This window comes from Balaenoptera borealis (assembly GCF_965194805.1).
Source record: "Balaenoptera borealis genome assembly, chromosome: 5".
Taxonomy (NCBI): Eukaryota; Metazoa; Chordata; class Mammalia; order Artiodactyla; family Balaenopteridae; genus Balaenoptera; species Balaenoptera borealis.
In genome coordinates, this window is record NC_138862.1 from 120,463,953 (window position 1) to 120,488,062 (window position 24,110).

Below are 24,110 nucleotides of genomic sequence, written 5' to 3' on the forward strand. Positions count from 1 at the left end.
TTGGTAACAGTGTATCAATGTAAACATTTATTGTAACAAATGCACTGCTCATGCAGAATTTGATAGTAGGGAAGGTTTATATGTGAGAGGGCAGAGTGCACATGGGAACTCTCCATACTTTCTACTTTACTGTGAATTTGAAAAATAAAGTCTTAAAAAAAAAGAGACCCTTTCAATGAGCCATTTTACTTAAAAAACAACTTTATTTATTTATTTTTAATTTTTAAATAAGTTTATTTATTTTATTTATGGCTGCATTGGGTCTTTGTTGCTGAGTGCGGGCTTTCTCTGGTTGCGGCGAGAGGGGGCTACTCTTCGTTGCGGTGCACGGGTTTCTCATTTTGATGGCTTCTCTTGTTGTGGAACTTGGGCTCTAGGCTCATGGGCTTCAGTAGTTGTGGCCCATGGGTTTGGTAGTTGTGACACATGGGCTTAGTTGCTCCATGGCATGTGGGATCTTCCCAGACCAGGGCTCGAACCTGTGTCCCCTGCATTGGCAGGCAGATTCTTAACCACTGCACCATCAGGGAAGCCCAAAAAACAGCAACTTTAAATTGAAAGGACAGCACAAATATATTAATAAGGGAATTGAAGCCTAAACAGATGAGAAAATAATAGAAACTCAAGATACTTTAGGTAAGAGAATAGGCAAACAAAGGAAAGACATCATATTCAATAGTGTGTAGGGAGGAAGTAAGTGCTGACATGACATGATTTTGATAAAAACTGGCAAGCCAAACAACCTTGAGCATCTTTCTCCCAGTTACAAAATATGTACAATTTTTAAACACACACACAAATCAAACAATTTAAAAGTGAAAAAAAATCAGGACACAGTCACAGACGTTACATAAATGGTCCAAGTGAATTGGAGAAAGTCTCTGCTGATAGCTTTGTGAAGAAGATAGAAAGAGGTGAAATGAATAGTTGTATCGTCAGGTGGATGTGTACTGGGTTAAATTTCCATGGCCAAAGTTATTGATGAAAGGATCAATGACAAGCAGTGAAGCCCCCAGCATTGTTTCACAGGCTCTACCCTTGGTTTTTTCCTATTCCACATTTCATTTTAAATCAATAATGTCAATTTCTTTCTGCCAAAGACCACCTGCAACATATCTGTAGTTGAAAAAGCTTGATTTATTACTTGTTGCAGTTGCAGGAGAATGCTTATTATGGGGAATTCTATTATAGGATATTTGTTTTGGCTGAGTCATTTTGGAGAGGGTCTAAGGAAGCAGGGCTTTGGATGCTGTCAAGAAGCAGGGATAATTCTGTGATTGGGTACCTCAATCAATCTTATCTATAAAGAAAGCAGACTGGAGCTAGCATGAAGCCATAGCTGATTTTTTTTTTTTTTTTTAAAGCAGCAGTCACTCATATTAGGCAGGAGAGAAGGAAGGTTGGTATTTTGTGGGTTACACCATGACCCTGAGTTGTGTCATTTTATCATACACTCAGAGTGACTTTGTCTGATATTGCTGTTCTGTGAGATGGTTTACATTCAAGAAGAGAACAATACAGCTTAGCTGTCAGCATCAGACCAGGATGTCAGGGGCCTCTTTCCTCTTTCTCAGTGATTTATTTAGATAAGTACTGAGAAGGCAACTTAATCAAACTACTAGATGACATCAAGTTGAAAAACGATAGTCAATCACAATTAACAATGAAAAGACAAACAAGGACGATGTAGACTCTAGAGAGAAAATGTATGTTAGAGATCATACAATACGAATTAGCCTTTTATAAATGAGAAGACAAAGGCCTGAAGCAACTGATGACTTATCCGAGTGTAAGGGCAAACAAATTAAAGATGAAAAACTTAATTCTTCCTGTTGAAAATAAGTGAGTCTTCCCCTCCCCTTTGCTTAGTGTTCACTTTAGAAAACTTGTAAGTTCTTTCTCTTTTTGAAATACATGTGAATTTTTTAAAAAGCTAAATAAGACTCTTGCCAGCTTTATGACCCAGGATTGTCTTTCTCAAGGACCTGGGAGCCATCTCTTTGAAATGTAATCATCAAGGAAGATCTTGACCCTAGTTCCCAGCTTCTGTGGGTGGATGGGAACCTCAGACCAAGTTACAAAACTCCTTCCTATCACACAGATATAAGAAGTGTGTTTTTCCTCTGGATAAAGTCAATTAGCTAACATAGATGGTCACCCCAGTTACCAGGTGAATTTAGGATGCACCACGTGTGACAAATAGTGTGTCAAGTCCTCTTTCTTGAGGACAAGTTCAGGTTTATCTTGAGACAATATGTTGTATCTGCTTGGCTCCAGAAAAAGGGTGAGATGTCTTTCTGTCTTGGCATTGTCTTTAACAGATTGCCTGTGATGCATATCACATTCTGGTTTAATGCTTATTCAATAATAAAATTGTTTTCTTTTTCTATTCTGCCTTCTTGGAGAAATTTCCTGGGTTGGGAGATTTTTAAAAAAATTATATTTCCCCAAAACAAGGTCCCAGAGCAGTGACAAAGATGGAGCAGTTATGCAGTCATCAGATAAGAGTTCTTTCTGCTAAATCACCCTGCTACTAACTAAAGAATACCTGTTTAGAGGTACATAGTCACCACTTTGAGAGTACGTAGAAGATGGGCTGAAACTAGGAATATTAATAAGGGCAAGTGTGAAACACTGTTCTTTGGTTCACAGGATATAATGACTTTCTTAGTTTGCAAATGCATTTAAGTGTGTCAGATAGTAAGGAGAAAATGAATTCAAAGTTCTAGATACATCCCTAGTACTTATTTATCTTATAACTGGAAGCTTGTACTTTTTGACCACCTTCCTCCAATTCTCCATCTTCCTACCCTCTGCCTCTGGTAATTACAAGTCTGATCTCTTTTCTCTTTTTCATTGAGTTTCTTTCTTTTCTTTTTCTTTTTTCTTTTTTTCTTTTTTTTAAGTTTCCTTATATAAACAAGATCGTATTTGTCTTTCTCTGTCTGACTTATTTCATTTAGCATAATGCCTTCAAGGTCCGTCCATGTTGTCGTAAATGATAGAGTATCCCTAAATTTTATGGCTGAATAATATTGCATTATATATATGTAAATACATGTGTGTGTATATATATACACACATATATATATATATTATAACTTTTTAATCCATTCATCCACTTAGGTTGTTTCCATGTCTTGGCTGTTGTAAATAATGCTGCAATGAACATGGGGGTGCAGATATCTCTTCAAGATAGTGATTTTATTTCCTTTGGATGTATTCCCAGATGTAGGATTGCTGGATCATATGATAGCTCTATTTTTATTTTTTGAGGATCCTCCATACTGTTTTCCATAGTAGTCGCACCAATTTACAATCCCACCAAGAGTGCACAGGGTCCTGCACAACATGATGACTCTAGTTAACACTGCTGTATGATATATAGGAAAATCGTTGAGTTTTCATCACAGCAAGAAATTTTTTTCTTTTCTCCTTTTTTTTCTTTTTATTGCATCTGTATGAGATGATGGATGTTAGCTGAACATATTGTGGTAACCATTTCACAATATATGTAAATCAAACTACCATGCTGTGTGCCTTAAACTTACACAGTGATGTATGTCAATTATTTCTCAGTAAAGCTGGGGAAAAAAGGTTCTGAGATAAGATATAAGACCAGTGCTTTATTTCCATTTGAGAAGTTGTGAGTAGAAAGGTTCTAGAAGGAGGGCAAAGTTTAGGTGTGTTTCACCTCATTTCGTGATCTCCTCACCATCTTTCTTCCTGAGGTGGTTATAGAACTTCATGAGCATCCTGAAATTTAGTTGGTGGGTAAGGAGTGATTTAGAGGAAGATTCTGGCTTCTGGCACCATTATCTGTGCCACATTGTCATTTGCTCAGATGTAGGCCATCCAGTCTGGATCTTGGGTACAGTAAATCATTGATGTTGGTATCTGCAGGAATGTTTATATCCTCAACTACTCTCCAGTCAGATGATCACCAATACCTCCACTGAGAACCCCACCTTTCTTGTCACAAGAGACAAAACCCTTATTGTAACTGGCTGGTTCTCTTTCCACTAATTCTTGAGAACATCTTGGGAGTAAGAAATAGCTGTATCTTGCAGTTCATTTGGGAAGGGTCACAGCGTACAAGAAAACTTTGGGAAAGAACACAAGGGGCAATATTTCATAATATATTTCACCACAACTTTCTCATCTGCCTCAGACAACTCACAGAGTTTTTCTGAAAAAAAATATGAAGAGGAGATAATACATAAAATTCAGATGGCAAAATGTTTCCTAATTAAATGTCATGAAAAAAATTGTCTTAAATGACTGATGATTCAGAGAGTGGTAAAGGAAGCCTGAAGTAAACATTATGAGGATGATAAAGTATAAATTCTTAGAGCCCACCAATTAATTTTATTTTGACAATTATTTTTAAATTACTAAATAATGTCAGTCATATTTTTTTTTGAACAAAGGAAAGTCGCTAACCCACTTAATGGCAGATGATCTTTACAAGGTGACAAAATCTGTCCCACAAAAGTGTGTTCTTTGACTTCTGTAACATGCTTGAAGCCTCACTTAGTCTGTACCTTACCAAGTTTTCATTATGTTCTGTTTGTTTCTTCATCTAGAGATATGCATTTAATTGTTAACAGAAACATTCTATGTGTTTGGAAAATTTGGAGGCAAAATTTCTCCTTGTTGAGCTGAATATTATAAAACACTAAAGAAATCCATATGTCCTTTAACAGAAAAGTTTATATAAGGTTGGCTTAAAAAGCTTAAAATGGGCTAATTTAGGAAAGTATAAATGGAATCTTCTAAATACATAGCAGTGTTGTAACACTGAAAAAGTGAGGGTAGCCTCCAAGGGTGGAGTTTACATTTTTCCTATGGTATAACTAACTGTGCATTGGGGGAGGAAAAAAGACTACCATGGACTAAAATGGTAAAGGAGAACTGGAAATGCAGAACTGTGTGACTTCGGGGGTTGTGTGGCGAGAAACAAATGAGTAAGGGGTTTTCCAGTCTCTAATATAGTACACATAGGGGTATGGGTGGTAGGAAAGGAAGCTGACAAGCTCCCTTCAGGACATGTTGAGTTTGCAATTCCCCGGGGGATTCCAAGTAAATGTTTACAGACCTGGAGTTCATGAAAGAAGGTTTAGCTAGAGAAAAAGATTCAGGGATTATTGTTTTAGAGGTGATAGAAAAGTTATTGAATATTATTTAAGGTATGAATTATGAGAATCTGCAAAAACATAAATATTTAGTGGCTTCTAGGTCAAAATGAGACATGAGATTAAAAAAAGAAAGCTATCTCCAAAATGTGCACTGGTTTTCCAAACTAAGTTTAAATATGAGGAAAACAAAGAATTGAAAGCCTAAAATATGTGAATAGTTTGAAACCAGCTAAGCACAATAGGTTATCATTTTCACCAACATTATTACTCTGAGGACTATGGTAGGCAAAGTTATGAATCAGATTACTCTCTTGGCATTTTATCTCCAATTTTGTGGCCAAAATTTCTCCAGTATGAAATCACCCCCAGATACCTTGTACCTTCAGGCTGCACACAGCCTTCCTTCTTCCATGCTTCCTCACCCCAAACAGCTCCCTGCATTTCAGAACTTTCCTTCTTGGCCCCTCTACTTTTTTTCTCCATGAAAACCTCAATATCTTGTCTAGTTCTCTTCTTACTCCTTCCTAAGCATTAGCTAAATCATCTGATGCCTGATGTGCTCAATACTAAGGAACATCATTGTGATTATACCGATATCTTCTCTTTTTCCCAAGTAACACATACACACTTTTATTCTAAAGGTATGATTGTGATTTTAGACACTATAGAGGATCAGGAAGTTGACTGGGGCAACGAAAACTTTTGTGCTCAAGCTGTAAAAAAATACACTCTGATTATTCATTGTAAGGGCAGTTAAAATGTTAGGTTTGATTGATTATAAAAGTTACATTGTTTTAGAAAGTTTCACAAATAATGGAAGAATAAGAATGAAAACCAAGTCTGCCTGGTAATAACAACTAATAGCATTTCTATGCCTCTTTTTAACACCTATTTTTTTCAGTATCACCACCACCATCCTTATCTTCTATCATCATTATGGACAAAATTGATTGTGTGCCCACTATGTACCAGCACTGGGTTAAGTGCCTTACATGGAGTAACAATTCTCAAAACAACTTATGCTGTAGATATTATCTTCCCCATTTTGCAGAAGAGGAATTGAGACATAGAGAAGTTAGGAGCTTACCCAAAGACAAAAAGCTAGTAATGGAAGAAGCAGGAAATCAATCTGGGCAACCTGAATCCTGAGCTATACTCTTGAGATCATGCTATATTAGATTATGTGTTGTATAAATTCTTGAAAGGGCTATCATGATGAATGCATTAATCTCGTAGTAACATTTGTGTTATTTGTCTTCCAGTCAAGGCTTTTTGACTTGAATCTTTTGGATACTAGCTGTGGTGAGGTTGGTTTACTAAGATACTTTGGACCGTAATTACTTCATAATTGGAGTAACGCTTCTATCCATCCTTCATATGGAAAAGTTTTATTTTTGTTACTCATACTTTTGTTCTTTGCCTGGTACTAGGCAACAGGGTAATTTCTAACCATAGCTAATTGTGCATTACTTTTTGAATGACTATATGCCCTGAATTGAGTTATAATGTCCTAAATTGAGTAGCAAACTCTACAAATTATTATTTTCTAGGCACAAAATACACTAAAGAGGAAGTTTGAAACTTTCAGACCATGCTATACAAATCAGACATGCTGTGGGAGCCTCACTGATGTTCTTTCATAATAAAATCATTATAATAATAGAGTTTTGTTTTAAATTTATCAAATCGAGATTTTTTTTTCATGTCCTCTGGGGTTAAAATTGCCAGATTTAGGAAACAAAAATACAGGTCACCAATTTAAATTGAATTTCATATACACAACAAAAAATTTATTTTAGTATGTCCCAAATAGTGCATGTAACATACCTAATGCTTTTTAAGAAAACATTGTTTATCCAAAATTCAAATTCAATTGGGCATCCAGTATTTTACCTGACAGATCTATCTGGTGAGTCTCCTTAGTCTCAGGCAAGTACTTGTTCAATCATTTGAGTGATTTCAGAGTTTCCTTTGAGAAGAATAATGTCCTTCAGTCAACACATCCTTAATTTCTCACAGTGTAGGACTGGGCAGATGTCCATCTTGCCCAGAATCATGAGATGGTTTCCTAATGACTCACACTGGACGACTACCTCGTATGTGACATATGTGATTCTCTTTCCCAACAACACAGATGCACTTATTAAAGAGCTCAGTCATGTGAATAAGACAATATTCAAAATGACATATTAAGGGCCATCATGCTCCATTCTTCTTGGAGATTCTGATGTGTCCTTCCATAGCAGGGCATGGAAGCTGTGGGAGGTGGGATGAGAGACTCTTTAAGTGCACATATTTTTATGCACTGTATTTTAATAGCATCTTATATATCTACTCTCACTTATCTTTAATATTTTTCTCATTATCTTACTTTATGCTATGTTGGTTTTCATATAAATTTGTAAGATGCCTTAAATCATACCTGGCACTATGTGCCTTCTGATATGGTGTAATATAAAGTATAGAGTACCACTAGGATATATCATTGGCCAAAATAATTGAATGTAATTAAGCCTTTAGAGTTAACTTCCATTGATAGGATATATTGGTACTAAAGGAACCAATTAAAAAACACAGTATAGTAGCTAAACTCTAAAGAGTGCTCTCCAATGAATAACCTTATCTTTACTCTTTTAGATAGTCCCCTTCCCCTTGAATCTAGGCTTGAGATTCTTGAGATTTGCTTTTTGATCAATAGAATGTTACAGAAGTGACACTGTGTGACATCCAAGGCTAGATGATAAGAAGCCTTCAGCATCTGCTGTTGAGCATATGTTTTGGTATGTTCACACTTGGAATCTAGCTTTCATGCTGTAAGCAGTCTCAAGCCACATGAAGATGCCACAGATAAACCTTTCTGTTGATTGCCTCACCGATTTCCAAGCTGAGAGGCAGCGTCAACTTTCAGGTATATGGAATATACCTGAATATATATGGAATATATTCAGTCATATCAGACTGAATATTGGAATTGAGCCCAGTCAATCCATAGCACTAAGATAATAGATAATATGTTGCTATTTTAAATTGGGGGATTGTTGGATATTCAACAATAGGTAAGTGGAACTTACCACAAGGAAGCAGACAAACCCAGAATGTGGGACATTCTGCAGGACAACTGACCCAGTTTCTTTAACAGGTCAGTAGCAGAGAAGCAAAAAAAAAAAAAAAAAAAAGAAGGAATATGCTCTATATTTTTAGACTTAAAATGACTTTAAAGACACAACAGCCAAATACCAATTGTGGATCTTGTTTAGATCCTAGTTCAAACAAAACGACAATAAAAACATATTTCTGAGCAATTTTGGAAATTTGAATACATTTATGGGTTATGATAATTCTGTTAGGCGTTAAGGTGACATAAGATGGAAGCCCACTTATTTTTCTGGTTGCATATGAAACTATGTGAAAGTGAAATGATATGATATCTGCCATTTGCTTTAATGAGCAAATGAAGGAGATAAAAAGAGAAAGAGGCATATGAAGCAAGAAGCAAAGTCTTGATAATTGTTGAAGCAAAGTCTTGATAATTGTTGACTCTGGTGAAAGATACGTGAAAGTCCATTGTAGTAGCTTTTCTACTTCAATGTATATTTGAAATTTTTCATAATTAAAAATAAGTAAAATTCTGAAGTAGTGAAAAACATAAGCTTCACCCATTATTCATTTATGCATGTAAACATGAAAATTATATACATATCCATATAAATACACAAATAGACCAAATTATTCAGAAAATAAGAATTATATATCATTTTATAGGTGCAATTATAGGTGATTTACATACCAAATTAATATTTATTTTCAATTAAATATACTGAAGATATTATAAAAAATAAGGTATATAAAATACTTTATAATCAATACTATTTCTTTTCTTAGTATGTTCAGAATGAAATTTAGGATTTAAGCAAAACCTTTCTTCATCTTTTCTTGATGTTATTCCCTACCCCACCCCACCCTTTATCTCTATTTATATTAACATATGAATGACTATATTTTATTGAGTTGAAAGGCTTTCTAGAAGTCATCAGGGATTAGAGGACATATGTAAAGTATCTAATATTTTGTATTAGATTCCAAAATTAACCTGTCTTTAATCATATTTATGCAAAGCAGGACAATTGTTAGTATTATCTACATATACAAATGCTAAATAAGTAAATTAATTACTCACTAGTTACTAAAGAGTTACTAGTTAAGTTTTAATAGCTCTGGTTCTTGAATACATTTAGATGAATACTTTATGTATAAGAATCTGGTTAATATTCCTTCCTTCAAAAATTCACTAGAAATAGAGAAAATCATTACTGCATTAAAATGTCAAAAGCGGTCCCAAAGTACAAATTTTAAAGTGACTTTTAAACCATTTTGGAGATTTCTATTTCAAGTTAATATTATACCAAATTGAAAAACAATATTCCACATTTTTCCTCATGAAATTTCCTTTTATAAACTTGAAAGGAGCCAGAGAACCCCCAATTAAATTTATGTTAAATCAGAAAAGTAAGAGCTAAGAGTTAGACTTAAAATAGTCAATGATAAATGGACTCAGCTTGATGTAGACAGCTTTACAAGAATCTTTAAAATTCTTATAATGTTCCTTCTGTTAGCTGAAGCAGTGCTAAAAATTCATTCTTTTCAAATGGCCCTGAGAAGAAATGACTCTTCTGAATATGCAAAATGTTAAATTAATAAGTTGTATTTTTCAAGCTTTCACAGACCCTAATATATTATCTCAGATTCTTTGACAAAGGCCCTGATTCCTGAGTCTTTTTGAATAGGATGGAAATTTGTTTAAGTAACAGGAAGCCTATCCTGGTGTAAGGGCAAGGGAATAAAGATAACTCATTTACTTTTTGTAGATTAGTCATTAAATGTCATCTTGACATTTAACATTGACACTGACAGTATGACCAGAGAGGTTTTCTTTTTTCTTGCTATTCTCTGGGAAAAATATAAATCCATAACTTTAAAAATGTTATCTATTTCCCTAAACCTTTGTTGAAAAGCTGATCGAAATGATTGTTTGGGACAGAGAGTCAAAAGAAACCTGCTACAATATGTAAAATGAATTAGTTTAAAAAACACTATGTGAAACAAAAGTTTCTCAGTATATGTTAATAGAACAAAACTTCATATTTTGTGGGTCCATTTTGATCTGTCAAAGGAGGTGACTACAGAAGGCTCCACAGATAACTTGGAGCTAGTATATATGTACTTTACAAAGATATAAAAATTAACAGTAGTAGGAAATTAATGTGTTTCCTGCCAAATATAATGTGTCATGACATAGAATCATCTCTCATAAGAAACTAATCACTTAAAAATAAAGCTTGAAGTTTTTTGTTTTTGTTTTTGTTTTGTTTGTTTGCTTTTGCATGATTTGAACATTCACAGTCAGGATCTTTTCTATCCTTGGGGTTCCACTTGTTCCCTGCTTTTATCTTTGCTAAAAGTTAGACTGGCAACAGAGCAGCACAAGTCCAGGGTTCTGGCTATGGGGCTGCCCCTCTGGTGCTCCTGGTTCCTACCTGGCTAGCCGAGGGGAATACTGCCAAGTGGGCAACTTTGTCTCTTGGAACACTCAAACCAAACTCTATACCCCCTTCTTTCTTAGTGCTCTCACCCAAAAGGAGTGATTGCCTTCTTTTTGTGTGAAAAGCTCATTCCCTGTAGATCAAAACTCAACCTGGTCACTGACGCTGAGGGTGGAATGATGCCTAATAGCCAGAATAGTCATTGCTCCTGAGCCGTTTCCGGTTTAGTAACCTCTGCAGCGTAAAGCAGGGTGCTTAAGGGGTACTTGGTGAAATTGTGAAAACCATTGCAGACTTTTGGACAGCATTCCCAGGAACTCTGTTTCAGCTGTACGGAGTTGAGTCGAGTGATCTGTGTTTTAAACAAGCTTCCAGAATTATTCTTTCTTTTCTATCTCCTGTTATGACATGAAAAAATAGCTTCACTGAAATATATATCACATGCCATACAATTCACCCATTCAAAATGTATAATTCAACTGTTTTGATATTTTCACAGAGTTGTACAACTATCACCACAGTCAATTTTAAAACATTTTCATCACCCCAAAAGAAACCCCATACCCATTAGCAATGACTCCCCATTCCCCCCAGCACTTGATAACCACAAATCTACTTTCTGTCTCCATAGATTTGCCTACTCGAGACATTTAAAATAAATAGAATCATAAAATATGTCATCTTTGTGACTGGCTTCCTTCATTTAGCAGAATGTTTTCAAGGTTTATCCTTGTGGTAGTATGTAACAGTATTTCATTTTTTTTTTTTTTTTGCCAAAAATATTCCATTCTATGGATATACCTCTTAGTATATCTATTCATCAAGTAAGTGATGGACATTTGAGTTGTTTCTACTTTTTGACTCATAAATAATGCTGCTAGGAACATACATATAAAGTTTTTGTTTTGATGTATATTTTTATTTCTCTTGGGTATAAACCTAAAAGTGGTATTACTGAGTTATTACTGTTTAACTTTTTGAAGAACTGGTGAAGGTTTTTCTAGAGCAGCTATACCGTTTATTTTACCCTCAGCATGTATGAAGGTTCACATCGTCGTGAATGCTTGTAATTGTCCCCCTTGTAAAAAAATTTTAACCACTCTTGTGCATGTAAAGTGGTATCACACTGTGGTTTTGAGTTTCCCTAATGATTAAAGGTGTTGAACATTTCCTCATGTGCTTTTGACCATTTGTATATTCTCTTTGGAAAAATGTCTATTCAAATTCTTTGCTCAAGTTTTAATTATTTGTCCTTTTGTTAATGAGTTGTAAGACTCATTAATAAATATTCTGAATACAAGTATCTTATATATATGATTTTCAAATATTTTCTCCCATCATTTTGTGGGTTGTCTTTTCACTTTCTTGTTGGCTATTGAAGCACAAAAGTTTTTAATTTTGATGTAGTCTAATTTATTTATTTATTTATTTACTTTCCTTTGTTGTCTGTGCTTTTGGTGTCATATCTAAGAAACTATTACCTAACCCAAGAATATGCAGATTTACTCCTGTATTTCTTATAATTTTTGCATTTACATGTATTTCTATGATCTAGTTTAAGGTAATTTTTTTTTTTTTGATTACCCAAAGTTTACTGTTTGAGACAAATTTAAAAGGATTTCCACAGAGCTTGTGTACATGTACACTGGACTCTTTCACCTTCAAACAAAATCAAGATTTCCAAATTCCTTTATGTATTTGAACACACCCTCTGGTATATCCAGAAAAGTCTAGAAAGTGTTATTGGGAAGAAAACCTTTCCTTTACCAACTTAGGTTGAAGTAGTTGGGGGGCCTGTGAATTAATAGACAGATTAATAGGAGCAAAGATTATTACACATGTATACAGCAGCATGCTATAAGGAGTAAGGATTTATATACCAGCTTAAAGGGATGGGGGTGGGGAAAGGTATTAAGGTCTCAGTGGGAAAATATGGAAGGTTCTCACAGGATGTAGTCCCATAATTCCTTGGCAGGTCCTGATGCCAAGCCAGGCTCCTCCCTTACAGAAAACTCCCTCAGAGATGGGTTTATGGCAGCTGAATTCTGAGAAAGACATAATTTACTCATTAAAGGGAAGTTTAGAGATGTTTCTTTGTTTTGTTTTGTTTTGTTTTGTTTTGTTTTCCACTGCAGCTTCTGTTTGTTCAGATGTTCTCAGTTTAAAATAGTCTTTATGCCATTTTGGTGTGGTTAGTCCCTTCATGTCCCTGTTATAACCTGTCATGAAGTTTCACAGGCAAGGAGCTGGAGAGATTGTTGTGGAGAGACTTGGATTAGAAGTCAGGAGGTAAGAGATGTGCAGACAAAAACACAGATAACAAGGATGAATACGCATGAAAGAGCAAAACCCAACGCATGGCCCCATCTTTCACTGAACCAGTTGCTTATTCTCGAGATCAGTCCAATTAATCAACGGTGCTTCACTCATTTTACGTGGGATTTTGGCCTGTTCTTTTAAACGGTTCACACAATTCTGTATTTCTTCTGATTTATTTTCATACAAGCAGCATTGTCTGCCAGCGATGGCACACTGTGTTCCTTGTTGGACAGCCTGTGTAGCCAGGAGATGGTGACTTCGGAGCACAGAGGCGAAACTACTAACCCCTGATGGACGTGCTTTCAAGGTCTGTGGGGCGGCGGTGAATCCATGTTCCATGACTTTGGAAATGTTCAGAATTGCTTCCTCTAGGTCAGAAGTTCTCCAACTCAGAAAAAGCATCCTTACTGAATCAGTATTGCGATACAGGAGTGGCTTGCCTACGATTTCTGGTTGGATGCGTCTATGTGGTGCTACTTTATGCCTGAAGGAGCCCAGGTTTGTAATCTGGCTAGCATTTAAAGTGAGATACCTAGTGAGGGAAGGTGCCAGGTAACCAAGTCCACATCGTCCTGAACATTTAGGTGGGAACCCTTTATATACCTTATTGCCACATAAACTAAACAGACCAGAGGTGTTCACAGACAAGGTCAGAGCGGAACGTATGACCCACCAGTTTGGAGTTTGGTGTCCATGGTGGACTTTGTCGTTAGTTATGTTGGCATCTGTACATCTGCATTTCCCATGTGCCTCTGTCAGGCTGTAAGAGCAAAACAGGTTGTGAAATATCTGGTAGAGGAGACCTTCAGTCTGGTTTTGGCAGCTATTGAGATAGGTGTCATTACCTGACCAGGTCATTCCAGAAGTTTGGTCGACCCATCTGTAGCCTGGGGTATCGGGTAGACCAACCTGGGGAACAGCTGAGCTGTTTCAGGTCCCATTTGTGTGGCCTGCAGACCAAGAATACTGTCCAGTGACTAGGTAAACATTTGTATCATTATAATCAGTCTGGAACTCATTTATGACATCTAAGGATGGTTTGAAGGTGACATCCGTGGAATCGAACCATAGTGTTTGATTACAGTCTTGTTTTGGTATGTTACCTAGGAAGGGTCCAGTGCTGTTTTTATTTGCAAGGCAAAGAGAAAATTTTCCCTCCGATAGCCTCACCTGAGTGAAGGACAGACCTCGAGCCTCCATGGGGTTTCCCCAATGCCAAGTCACTCTGCAGTAGGAGGAAGTAGAGTGCCTTCCATTCATCTACTACCCAGAATGGGTCCACCAGGCGCTTTCACTGGCAGGAACAAAACCTAGTTCAGGCTCGTGTGCGTTATTTAGACGCTGACATAACCAGCAATTAGACTGATTAGTTAAGGTGGCCAGGGTTTGAAAGACTCGTGTGAGTGGGTTTTGGGGCTGTGCTAAAACTGTTGAAAAAGCAGTAAGAGTTAGTCGAAGCAAGACACAGTTTGAAAGGGAGCCCATGGTGGAGGAATAGGGGGAGGATAGGCTAAGACAAACAACCTCCAGTCAATCTGTCTGTAACTAAAGAGGAAGGGTTTTGTTTAAATTTCTAGGTCAGAGAATTCTGCAGGTCAGGGAGAGGAGAAGAGGTTTCGAGGGAAGATAAATGGAGACAAAATTCTTGATCTGAGATCTCGGGTAAAGCCTTCTATTTCGTGGTGTCGTCTGCTTCTAGAGCCTGAGTAAGCTCTGGAAATCCTCAATTTGAGGTCACTCATAGAGATGGCCTTCTCATTGCCCTGGGGGGTGATGATCTGCATCTAGCTTGGTGTCTCATGTGAATCCAGGAGGACTTTCATTCTGATGACAGTGTAGGTGGTTAGCAGTACTTCCTAAGGCTTCTCCCAGTGAGTTGACAATGTCCGTTTTCTCCTAAAAATGTTGATGTATACTCATCTCCTGTGCTTAGAACTCAGGCTGCTGCACCCGCTGTCATTGGAGACAAACTCCCCAGGCCCACGGTTGGTCGGAGACTGGCCGTTGCCGCCGCAGTCCGGGCTGGCGCGAGCCCGCTGCAGAGTAGCTGGGCCTGCGCCCTGGGAAAGCGAAGTGCAAACTTGTTACCGCGCCTGCGCGCTGGGAAGCCTCGGGGTGGCCGGGCGCAGCGTGTGTGCCTCGTGCCGCCTGGGAGGGGCACGGCACGGCCGTCCGACCCCAACCCGGGCCGCCGAGAGCTGCTCTATTCCTGCGTTCTGGCCACTGGGAGCAGCGGAGCTCCGGGCTGGCAAAGCTGGAGGGGACGTGAGGTGAGCCCAGCCCCACCAGGGCCCGAGGATCGGCTGGGTGCCCTCCCCGCTGCAAGAGGCCAAGAGACCAGGTGGGTTTGAGTTAATTTTTGTATGTGGGGCAGTGGTCCCCAACCTTTTTGGCACCAGGGACTGGTTTCATGGAAGACAATTTTTCCCCGGATTGGGGGGATGGGGGATGGTTTCGGGACGATTCAAGCACATTATGTTTATTGTGCACTTTATTTCTATTATTATTACATTGTAATATATAATGAAATAATTATACAACTCACCATAATGCAGAATCAGTGGGAGCCCTGAGCTTGTTTTCACTTGCCAATGGCTGATAGGGTTTTGATATGAGTCTGTAAGCAACTGATTTATTATGGTCTCTGCAGTCAAACCTCTCTGCTAATGATGATCTGTATTTGCAGCCGCTCCCCAGCGCTAGCATTACTGCCTCAGCTCCACCTCAGATCATCAGGCATTAGGTTCTCATAAGGAACAAGCAACCTAGACCCCTCGCAGGTGCAGTTCACAGTAGGGTTCGCGCTCCGATGAGAATCTATATTCCGCTGCTGATCTGACAGGAGGCGGAGCTCAGGCGGTAATACGAGCGATGGGGAGTAGCTGTAAATACAGATGAAGCTTGGCTAGCTCGCCTGCCACTCACCTCCTGCTGTGGGGCCTGGTTCCTAACACGCCACGGACAGGTGGTCCGTGGCCCAGGGGTTCGGGACCCCTGATGTAGTGTGTAGTATGGATCCAATTTCATCCCTTTGCATGTGGATATATCTGGTTGTCCCAGCACTGTTTGTTGAAAAGATTATTCTTTCCTCATTGAAATGTCTTGAGACTGTTGTTGAAAGTCAATTGACTGTAAATGTAGTCTCTTTTGTGACTCTCATTCTATTCCATTAATATCTGTCTATTCTTATACCAGTACCACACTCTGATTATTGTAGGTCTGTGTTAAATTTTGAAAAAGGGAAATGTGTGTCCTCTAATTTCATTCTTCTTTTTCAAGATTGTTTTGGCTATTCTGGGTCCTTTGCAATTCTGTATAAATTTTAGGATTAATTTGTCAGTTTCTGCAAAGAAGCTAGCTGGGGTCTTGATAGGCATTGCTTTGAACCTGTAGACCAATATGGGGAATATTATCACCCTAACAATATCAAGTCTTATGACTGGTGTACATACAATGTCTTTCCATTTATTCAGACCTTCTTTAATTTCTGTCACTAATGTTTTGTAGTTTGTATTCCATTCCTGTGCTTTTTTTGGTTAAATTTATACTAAATATTTTATTCTCTTTGATGCTACTGTAAATAGAAATTTTTCCTTAATATTACTTTTGGAAAGATCATTGCTAGTGTGCAGAAATAATTGATTTTTGTGTATTAATCTAGTATTCTGCAACCTTGCTGAGCTCATTTATTAGTTCGAATGGTTTTTTAGTAGACTACTTAGAATTTTCTATCACAAGATCTTCTCATCTGCGAATATAGATGATTTTACTTCTGCCTTTGCAAGCTACATGTTTTTTTTTTTTTTTTCCCCTTGCCTAGTTGCCTGGGTCCTTGAGTAATTCTGAAGCAAGCAGTTGGAGGGTTAGATTTGGAGAAAGTAAATTAAAAAGAAAACTTCAGACAACATTTCAGGTTATGACAAAAGAAGACAAGATTGAGACCTCAGAAACTCACACTTAAATCCCACAAGAAGGGTAGGTGTCTACTTGGTTTTGCATAAATATAGCTCCTGAGAGAGATGATTTAGGACTATGTTAACATTGCAGCCAAGTTTGCTGCTCTTTGGAGAATTAAAAAAAGTATGATTTTAATGACATTCTCTAAGAGGACCAACTTATATTTATACAAGAAATACATAATTTTAATTGGTTATTCTACCTAATAGTCAGTATATTGGAAAAAAAAGAAAAATATTTGATTTTTTGTGTTCCTAGACCATACTTAGTAGTTCTGGGAAGTGGGGAGAATCCGTTACTCCCACTGATTTTTATTTTGCTGATTGTAAAATAAGAAAACTAATGGTAACATGATCTCCTTAATGCAACAATGTCCAGCACATTGTAGATATTAACATACGTGTTTCTAAATTCATAATGAATAAATCTTTTCTGTATCAAATTGCTGTTGTTCACATTTGAAATCACATTTAAATTAAAACATTATTCAAAATATTGGTACCTTTTGTTCTTTGTACACAACATTTAAAACCCTTTGAATTGACGTCATTTAAAAATAGGAATATAGTCATCATTTTAAATATGATTTACAAGAAACTGGAATTTTACTTATGTTATTAATTATTTTTTATTTATGAAAGAATGCTCTCTATTTTAGAGGACTCTTTAATCTCACCTCATAAAATCAATGTTATTTTATAATAAACTCTTACCACTAGGTTGTTCATAACCACCAGTGTTTAAAGTGGTAAGTTCAACACAGACATGTGGATTCTTTGGTATTGAAACATCTTTTTCACTAATTTTTTTGGCATTACTTTAATGATGTACACAGAAAATAAACTAGGTCATATATTTCCTGACCATCTCTGAACATATTATAAAGCAATAAAATTAAATAGAACAGCCTTTTCTGTTTACTTTTGACCAGAACAGATTCTTTTTATTATCTGTAAGACATTATAAGTGTGTACAAGAGGATCTAGAGTTTATTTGAATCATTTTAAGTAATTTAAGTCTTTTTGAGCTTAGCTAGCTATGATTTTTTTTGGTTTTTAATTAAGGGTTGTTATAACTCAGGAAAGCATTGGATGCCCAGATTTTTTTCAACAGATTGGATTCACATTGATGTCGAAGAGAGTGATATGCAAAGATGAATGTGGGACTTCACCCTAGTTTTTCTTCCTATTCTTTTTTTGAAAAACCACATTTAGACTCTGCCAAGGAAATGGATCAGCTCACTCTAAACATAACGAGAAATCGAACTTGTGCACTGATTTAGAAATCTAAGAGGAAAAGTGGCAAATTCTGTTGTTCAATTCCTACACTCAATTCCAGGAGAGACAGAGCAGGAGACAGGGACAGATTTTCTAAATATGGTTTGCAATGTGTGGCTGGTGGTGGCCATTGCCGTTTGCTCTTGTATCCATCCACCCCTCAAACCCTTCTCCAGCACTGCGCTGTATCTCAGGGGTTTGACCTTTGCAATCTGCCTTTCCTGGGCTTGCTGGCTGACTAACTCACAGCTAGGTTCAGTCAGTCAATGGAAAGCACTGGTGAGATCCTGAGGACAGAAAGAAGTAAGTCGGAAAGAGAAAAACAAATACAGTATGCTAACACATATATATGGAATCTAAGGAAAAAAAAAAACAAAACAAAAAGGTCATGAAGAACCTAGGGGCAAGACGGGAATAAAGACACAGACCTACTAGAGAATGGACTTGAGGATATGGGGAGGGGGTGGGGTGAGATGTGACAGGGTGAGAGAGTGGCATGGACATATATACACTACCAACGTAAAATAGATAGCTAGTGGGAAGCAGCCGCATAGCACAGGGAGATCAGCTCCGTGCTTTGTGACCACCTAGAGGGGTGGGATAGGGAGGGTGGGAGGGAGGGAGACGCAAGAGGGAAGAGATATGGGGACATATGTATATGTATAACTGATTCACTTTGTTATAAAGCAGAAACTAACACACCATTGTAAAGCAATTATACTCCAATAAAGATGTTTAAAAAAAGAAAAGAAGATGGAAGTCAGGGATTTCTCTTCTGGCAGAGATGGATACAAGTTTGTTGGGGCCTGAAGCTTACACAATTTTCTGAGCCCTCTTCAAGAAAAAGAATAGACAATTGGATACATAAATTAATTTTAAAAGTGAATATTTACTTAGAATGAGAAAATAAATCACTAGAAGTTAATAATTTTTAAAAGCTGGCAAATATCACAAACATCAAAAACTGAGGTAAAAATTATAAAAATTTGCATTAACTTACTGATATACCTCCATAATATTTTCTCCATAATTTTTGACTGTATACTCTTTAATTACTTCTTCATATGACAATGATTTTGTAATATTTTATCTAAACAGAGTATAAGATTACTCAGTCTTTCCTCTATCATGGCTGATCAAAACGTGTTCTTTTTTTTTTTTTTAAACTTGTTCTTTTTTATTGATAACTGATCATTGATAAAGGATCATTAAGTATTGTTAAACACCTATTGCTGCTAAAGGTAATGCTTCCTCACCTCAAAAATACTGTATTTTATTGAATCTTATGCTGTCATTGCTAAGATGCACCATTATTGTACATGCTAAGAATGAAAAAATGTTGTCAATTAAACCATGACAAAATGCTTTCTTATCACATGTAATTTTTCTGCACATTTTTTTCTTCTGTACCTTCAAAAGGGTTTGTAATGCTACATTTCCTAAAAGAATGCTTAATTTGGGGCTTTCCGATTTTCTTCTCAGCTGCTGACACTCTTTCTGAAAGTTTGATGTTGGCATTTTCTTAATTATTACAGATGGTGTGAAAATAAAGCTTTTAGACACATCAACCAAGAAGTCATTTTAAATGGCAGTTAAACTCAATGCATGAAACTAAATTGAAAGTAATAAAAATATGGCCAGTAATAAAAATGTGACACATGAACAGTAATGACAGTTATGTAGCAATTCCCTAGCAATAGTGGTTGGAGGCCATACACCATGATCACAGATATGTTACAATGCTCAAAAATCGACGCTTTATGTTAGCTGAAATACATAAAGTTGTTGTACACAGCTAGCAGCCTGTGCACTCTACCTGGAACATGTGATCTGCCTGTCAGAAAAGGTGTCTAAAGTCTTCCGAGGTAGGCAGGACAGACAGACTGCCTCAGCTGCTGCAAATCACCCTACATTTTATTCCTTAGACGTGAGCTATAGCTTCAGTTTTTTTTTTTTTTTTTTGGAGAGCATGGCTGATTTGCTTACTGTCTTGGCCAAGACCTGTCTGCAGCAGTGTGCTAGGTGGCTTTAGCAAATGGATGCAAATATCTTCTTTCTTCTGTTTCATGGGTAATTTAGCAGTACATGTAATATGTTCAACTTCTATAAGTAGCCCTTTTGTAACTTCAATATTGGTGGCTGCATTAAAACCCACTTTCTCTCACAGGGCACCAGACATGCTTTCCCTAAGCGCAGATTTTTGTGTTTTTCTCTTTTCTGAAGCATCATGGACCTCTTCACTCTTCTATATTTTTTTCCTCTTCTGGAGATGGGAAAGAAGATGAATATTTACAATATGTAGCTTTTTTCTCTTCCTCTTGGCAAGAAAAAAAGATATAACCTTGAAGACAGTCATGAATGTCTAGTCGTATAGTTTCATCCAGACTAAAAATATGAAAATTCCTTTTTTGTGTGAATGTTTTTTCACTAATGGAATAGGTATTTTTATAAGAGGCTACATTTAGACATATTTTCCTTAGTAATAAAAATGATGAAAAATAATGGCTATCTCACCAGGTTTGAAACTTTAACTAGATTTTAATTTAGTAAACACATGTGTAAGAGGATTATTACAGTGTTGAATATAGACTATCTATTTTATTTTGCTCAATGTTTTGCATGATATTTTTAATATTTTTAAATGGGAAAAAATTAGTACCACAAAGAATAGCTTCGAACCAGAATTTTATTCTAACCAGTAACAGATAATGCTTCAAAAAATAAGATTAGAATATATGCAATACTGTAATGACTTTTAAATAAAGGAATGCTGCACCATGATAACTAAATGACTTAAGGAAAAACTTTTGAAAGTCTAACTACAAATAACCTAAGAAAAATAAATCCTGATTAACTATATTCACCATTTATTTATTTTCCTCAAGACAACAAGTATAGAGGATTCTTCCCTAACACAATACATGTGAACCTGAATACCCATGCATTTTGTAAATCTTCCACTAAAGATAATAAAACATCTTTAAAAAGGTCAGGGGCAGACCTTTCAAAACCTACACAACTTTGTGAACAGAGCACTACCAAAAATTAATAATAACTGTATTTTTGGAAATAATTTGTACTGTCCAGGCAGGAAGCTCAGAATGGCTAAGAATTTATTTTTGAGATGTTAATCTACGTAAAATCAGTAGAATGGAAATACTGACTTAGGGACACTGAGACTGTGCAGGTGCGGAGAGGTGAGCCGGGGGCTGCAGTTAAGGTGGGCACCAGAGGAAGTTTAACTTTCTTCAGCCCAAAGTCACGACGGCGTGTGCATCTCTGAAGAGGGAAAGCTGGGTGCAGGCAGGCAGTTTAAATTTCCTTAAAATACAGTTGAAAGGGTCTCTCCTTTTCTGCTCAAAACTTAATTCTAGGGGCTTCCCTGGTGGTGCAGTGGTTGAGAATCTGCCTGCCAATGCAGGGGACACGGGTTCGAGCCTTGGTCTGGGAAGATCCCACATGCCGCGGAGCAACTGGGCCCGTGAGCCACAATTACTGAGCCTGCGCGTCTGGAGCCTGTGCCTCGCAACAAGAGAGGCCGCGATAGTGAGAGGCCCGTGCACCGCGATGAAGAGCGGCCCCCGCTCGCCGCAACTGGAGAAAGCCCTCGCACAGAAACGAAGACCCAACACAGCCATAAATAAATAAAGAAATAAATAAATAAAATAATAATTTGTAAAAAAAAAAAAAAAAACTTAAGTCTACTACTTGATAGTTTGTTTTTCCTCTCCTAGAAAAAATTCATATAAGTCCTGGTAGTTTTCACGTGCAACTACAATTGTTTACGGGCTAATTGTTATTATAGAAACACACCGGGTAACAGAACAGGCTCAGTGTGCTGGGAGGCAAACATATGACCTAGTCCACCCATTCAAGAAATTTTCAACACAGGTGAGAAGATGGAAACTAGAGATACTTTGATAGATGTTATACTTTTAAAATTTTTGATGAATAAAAAATGACACTTCAGTCAAGAGAGAAGAAAATATTAATTGAAAATATGCCTTAGGGTATGTAACTATAAGATATTAATCACCTCCATCTAAAATGTATTTTTTAATATGGGTAAGTAAAAATAATTTGATTTCAAATGACGTGCCATCTATATTACTAGGAGGCTGAATTGACTAAAAATGTGCACATCATGTTATGCTAAATGTCATCTCAATAGGTCGCCATATGTCACATTTGAATGACCTTTAAAGGATTAGTAAATTCTGGATCAGTTATTTTTATTTACTTCTCACAAAGGGAGCCCTGTGACAAACCTAAATGGAAATTCTCTAAGCTAAAAAGGAAATAATCTGTACAGTCCAGGCATGAAGCTCAGAGTGGCTAAGGATTGTCTTTTAGGATATTAACCTCCATAAAATAGATTAATAGAGACAGAGAAAAAAAGAGAGAGAAATCTGATTCTGTAATTCCACATCAAGCACAGCGCCTGATACAAAGGAGCCCCTGGACACCTGAGCATGGATGAGCTGTCCCTTTGCACGTGGACTCTATTCCTTTTTTTAAAAATTTTTTTAAAAATTGAAGTATAATTGATTTACAATGTTGTATTAATTTCTGCTGTACAGCAAAGTGATTCAATTATACATACATTCCTTTTTAAATATTCTTTTCCATTATGATTTATCATAGGATATTGACTATGGTTCCCTGTGCTATACAGTAGGACCTTGTTTATCCATTCTATATATAACTTACATCTGCTAATCCCAACCATGCACTCTATCCCTCCCCCAAACCTCTCCCCCTTGGAAACCACAAGTCTGTTCTCTATGTCTGTGGGACTCTATTCCTTAACACTAATTTAGCTTCCATTGAGGCAGCTTTGGATTGCTCATTGTTGAGGATAAATAAATCTTTTTCTTTCAACATTACTCAGAAAAAATTTTTTTAAAAGCTAAAATCTACTTTAAGTCCTAAATCAAATAGAGTTCCAACAGTGAGTGGCTATTCAGTAGACATTGCTTGAAATAGTGGAGGGGGCAGGCATGGCTCTGGGGCTCTCAGCCCCCTGCTGTGCACGCAGTGACCTGCTTCACTGAGCCTAAAGTCCCGCTAAGTGATGATCTCATAGGCTAACTGATGAGCCTTAGTTTCATCTAGATTAACTTCTTGTTTAACAGAGGTGAAACAGATGTCTAGAGAAGTGAGGCAATTTAAGGTAATTTATATAACATTGAAAAAGTGATATCTTTTTGTAAGTACAAAATAGAGAAACATTATCTTTGCTTATCTTGAGTGGGCCCTGAGCATCTCTTAATAACTATTTACACATATGCACCTCTGTATGGTTGAATTGTGACAATCGTGTTTGTATCTTGTTAAACATTTTGTTAAATTCCTTGTCCCAAATCTTCCAGACACCATAAAAGAAATTTTACATTTGAGAGTACATGGAGACATGCCAAGTTTTTAGGAGTAAGAATCAAAGAGAAAGACTCAAAGTGCTAAAAATCTGCAGTAGGTCATTAGATTCTTCGCAGAGTTTCACAAAGTACTGTAGTTACCACAAAGGTCACCCTCTCTTTTGCTGGTCTCTAAACTAGTTGTTCTCATCTGGGTTACATTAGAATTACCTGATTTAAAGTATACCTATACCAGGGCCCTACCTCAGAGACCAATTTAACGAACCTGAAGTGCAGCCAGAACACTGGTGGTGTTTGAAAATTCCCCGGGTGATGGTTATATGCTCATATGCAGCCTCGTGGAGAACTGGAGCTATAAAGGACAGTCCTCAAAGTGTTCTGGACCCCTAGAAATCCCCAAGACCTTTACAGGAGGTCCACGAGGTCAAACCTATTTTCATAATAATGCGAAAGCATGATTTGCCCTTTTCACTGTATACGCATTTGCACTGAAAGAGCCCA

At 37.0% G+C, this 24,110-nt stretch overlaps 1 protein-coding gene across 1 annotated transcript in view; it reads right to left on the bottom strand.

The window, feature by feature from the left end:
• Window positions 1-8,098: 8,098 nt before the first annotated feature.
• Window positions 8,099-24,110, bottom strand: part of LOC309629906 (endogenous retroviral envelope protein HEMO-like) — a 488,920-nt gene continuing 472,908 nt past the window's right edge. Inside the window, exons 2-3 of the mRNA XM_082394491.1 lie at window positions 13,843-22,943; window positions 8,099-13,757 (exon numbers count right to left, since the gene is read on the bottom strand). Coding sequence (XP_082250617.1) covers window positions 13,049-13,757; window positions 13,843-13,877 — 744 coding nt within the window. The 5' untranslated portion in view covers window positions 13,878-22,943 and the 3' untranslated portion in view covers window positions 8,099-13,048. The remainder of the gene's footprint in view (window positions 13,758-13,842; window positions 22,944-24,110) is intronic.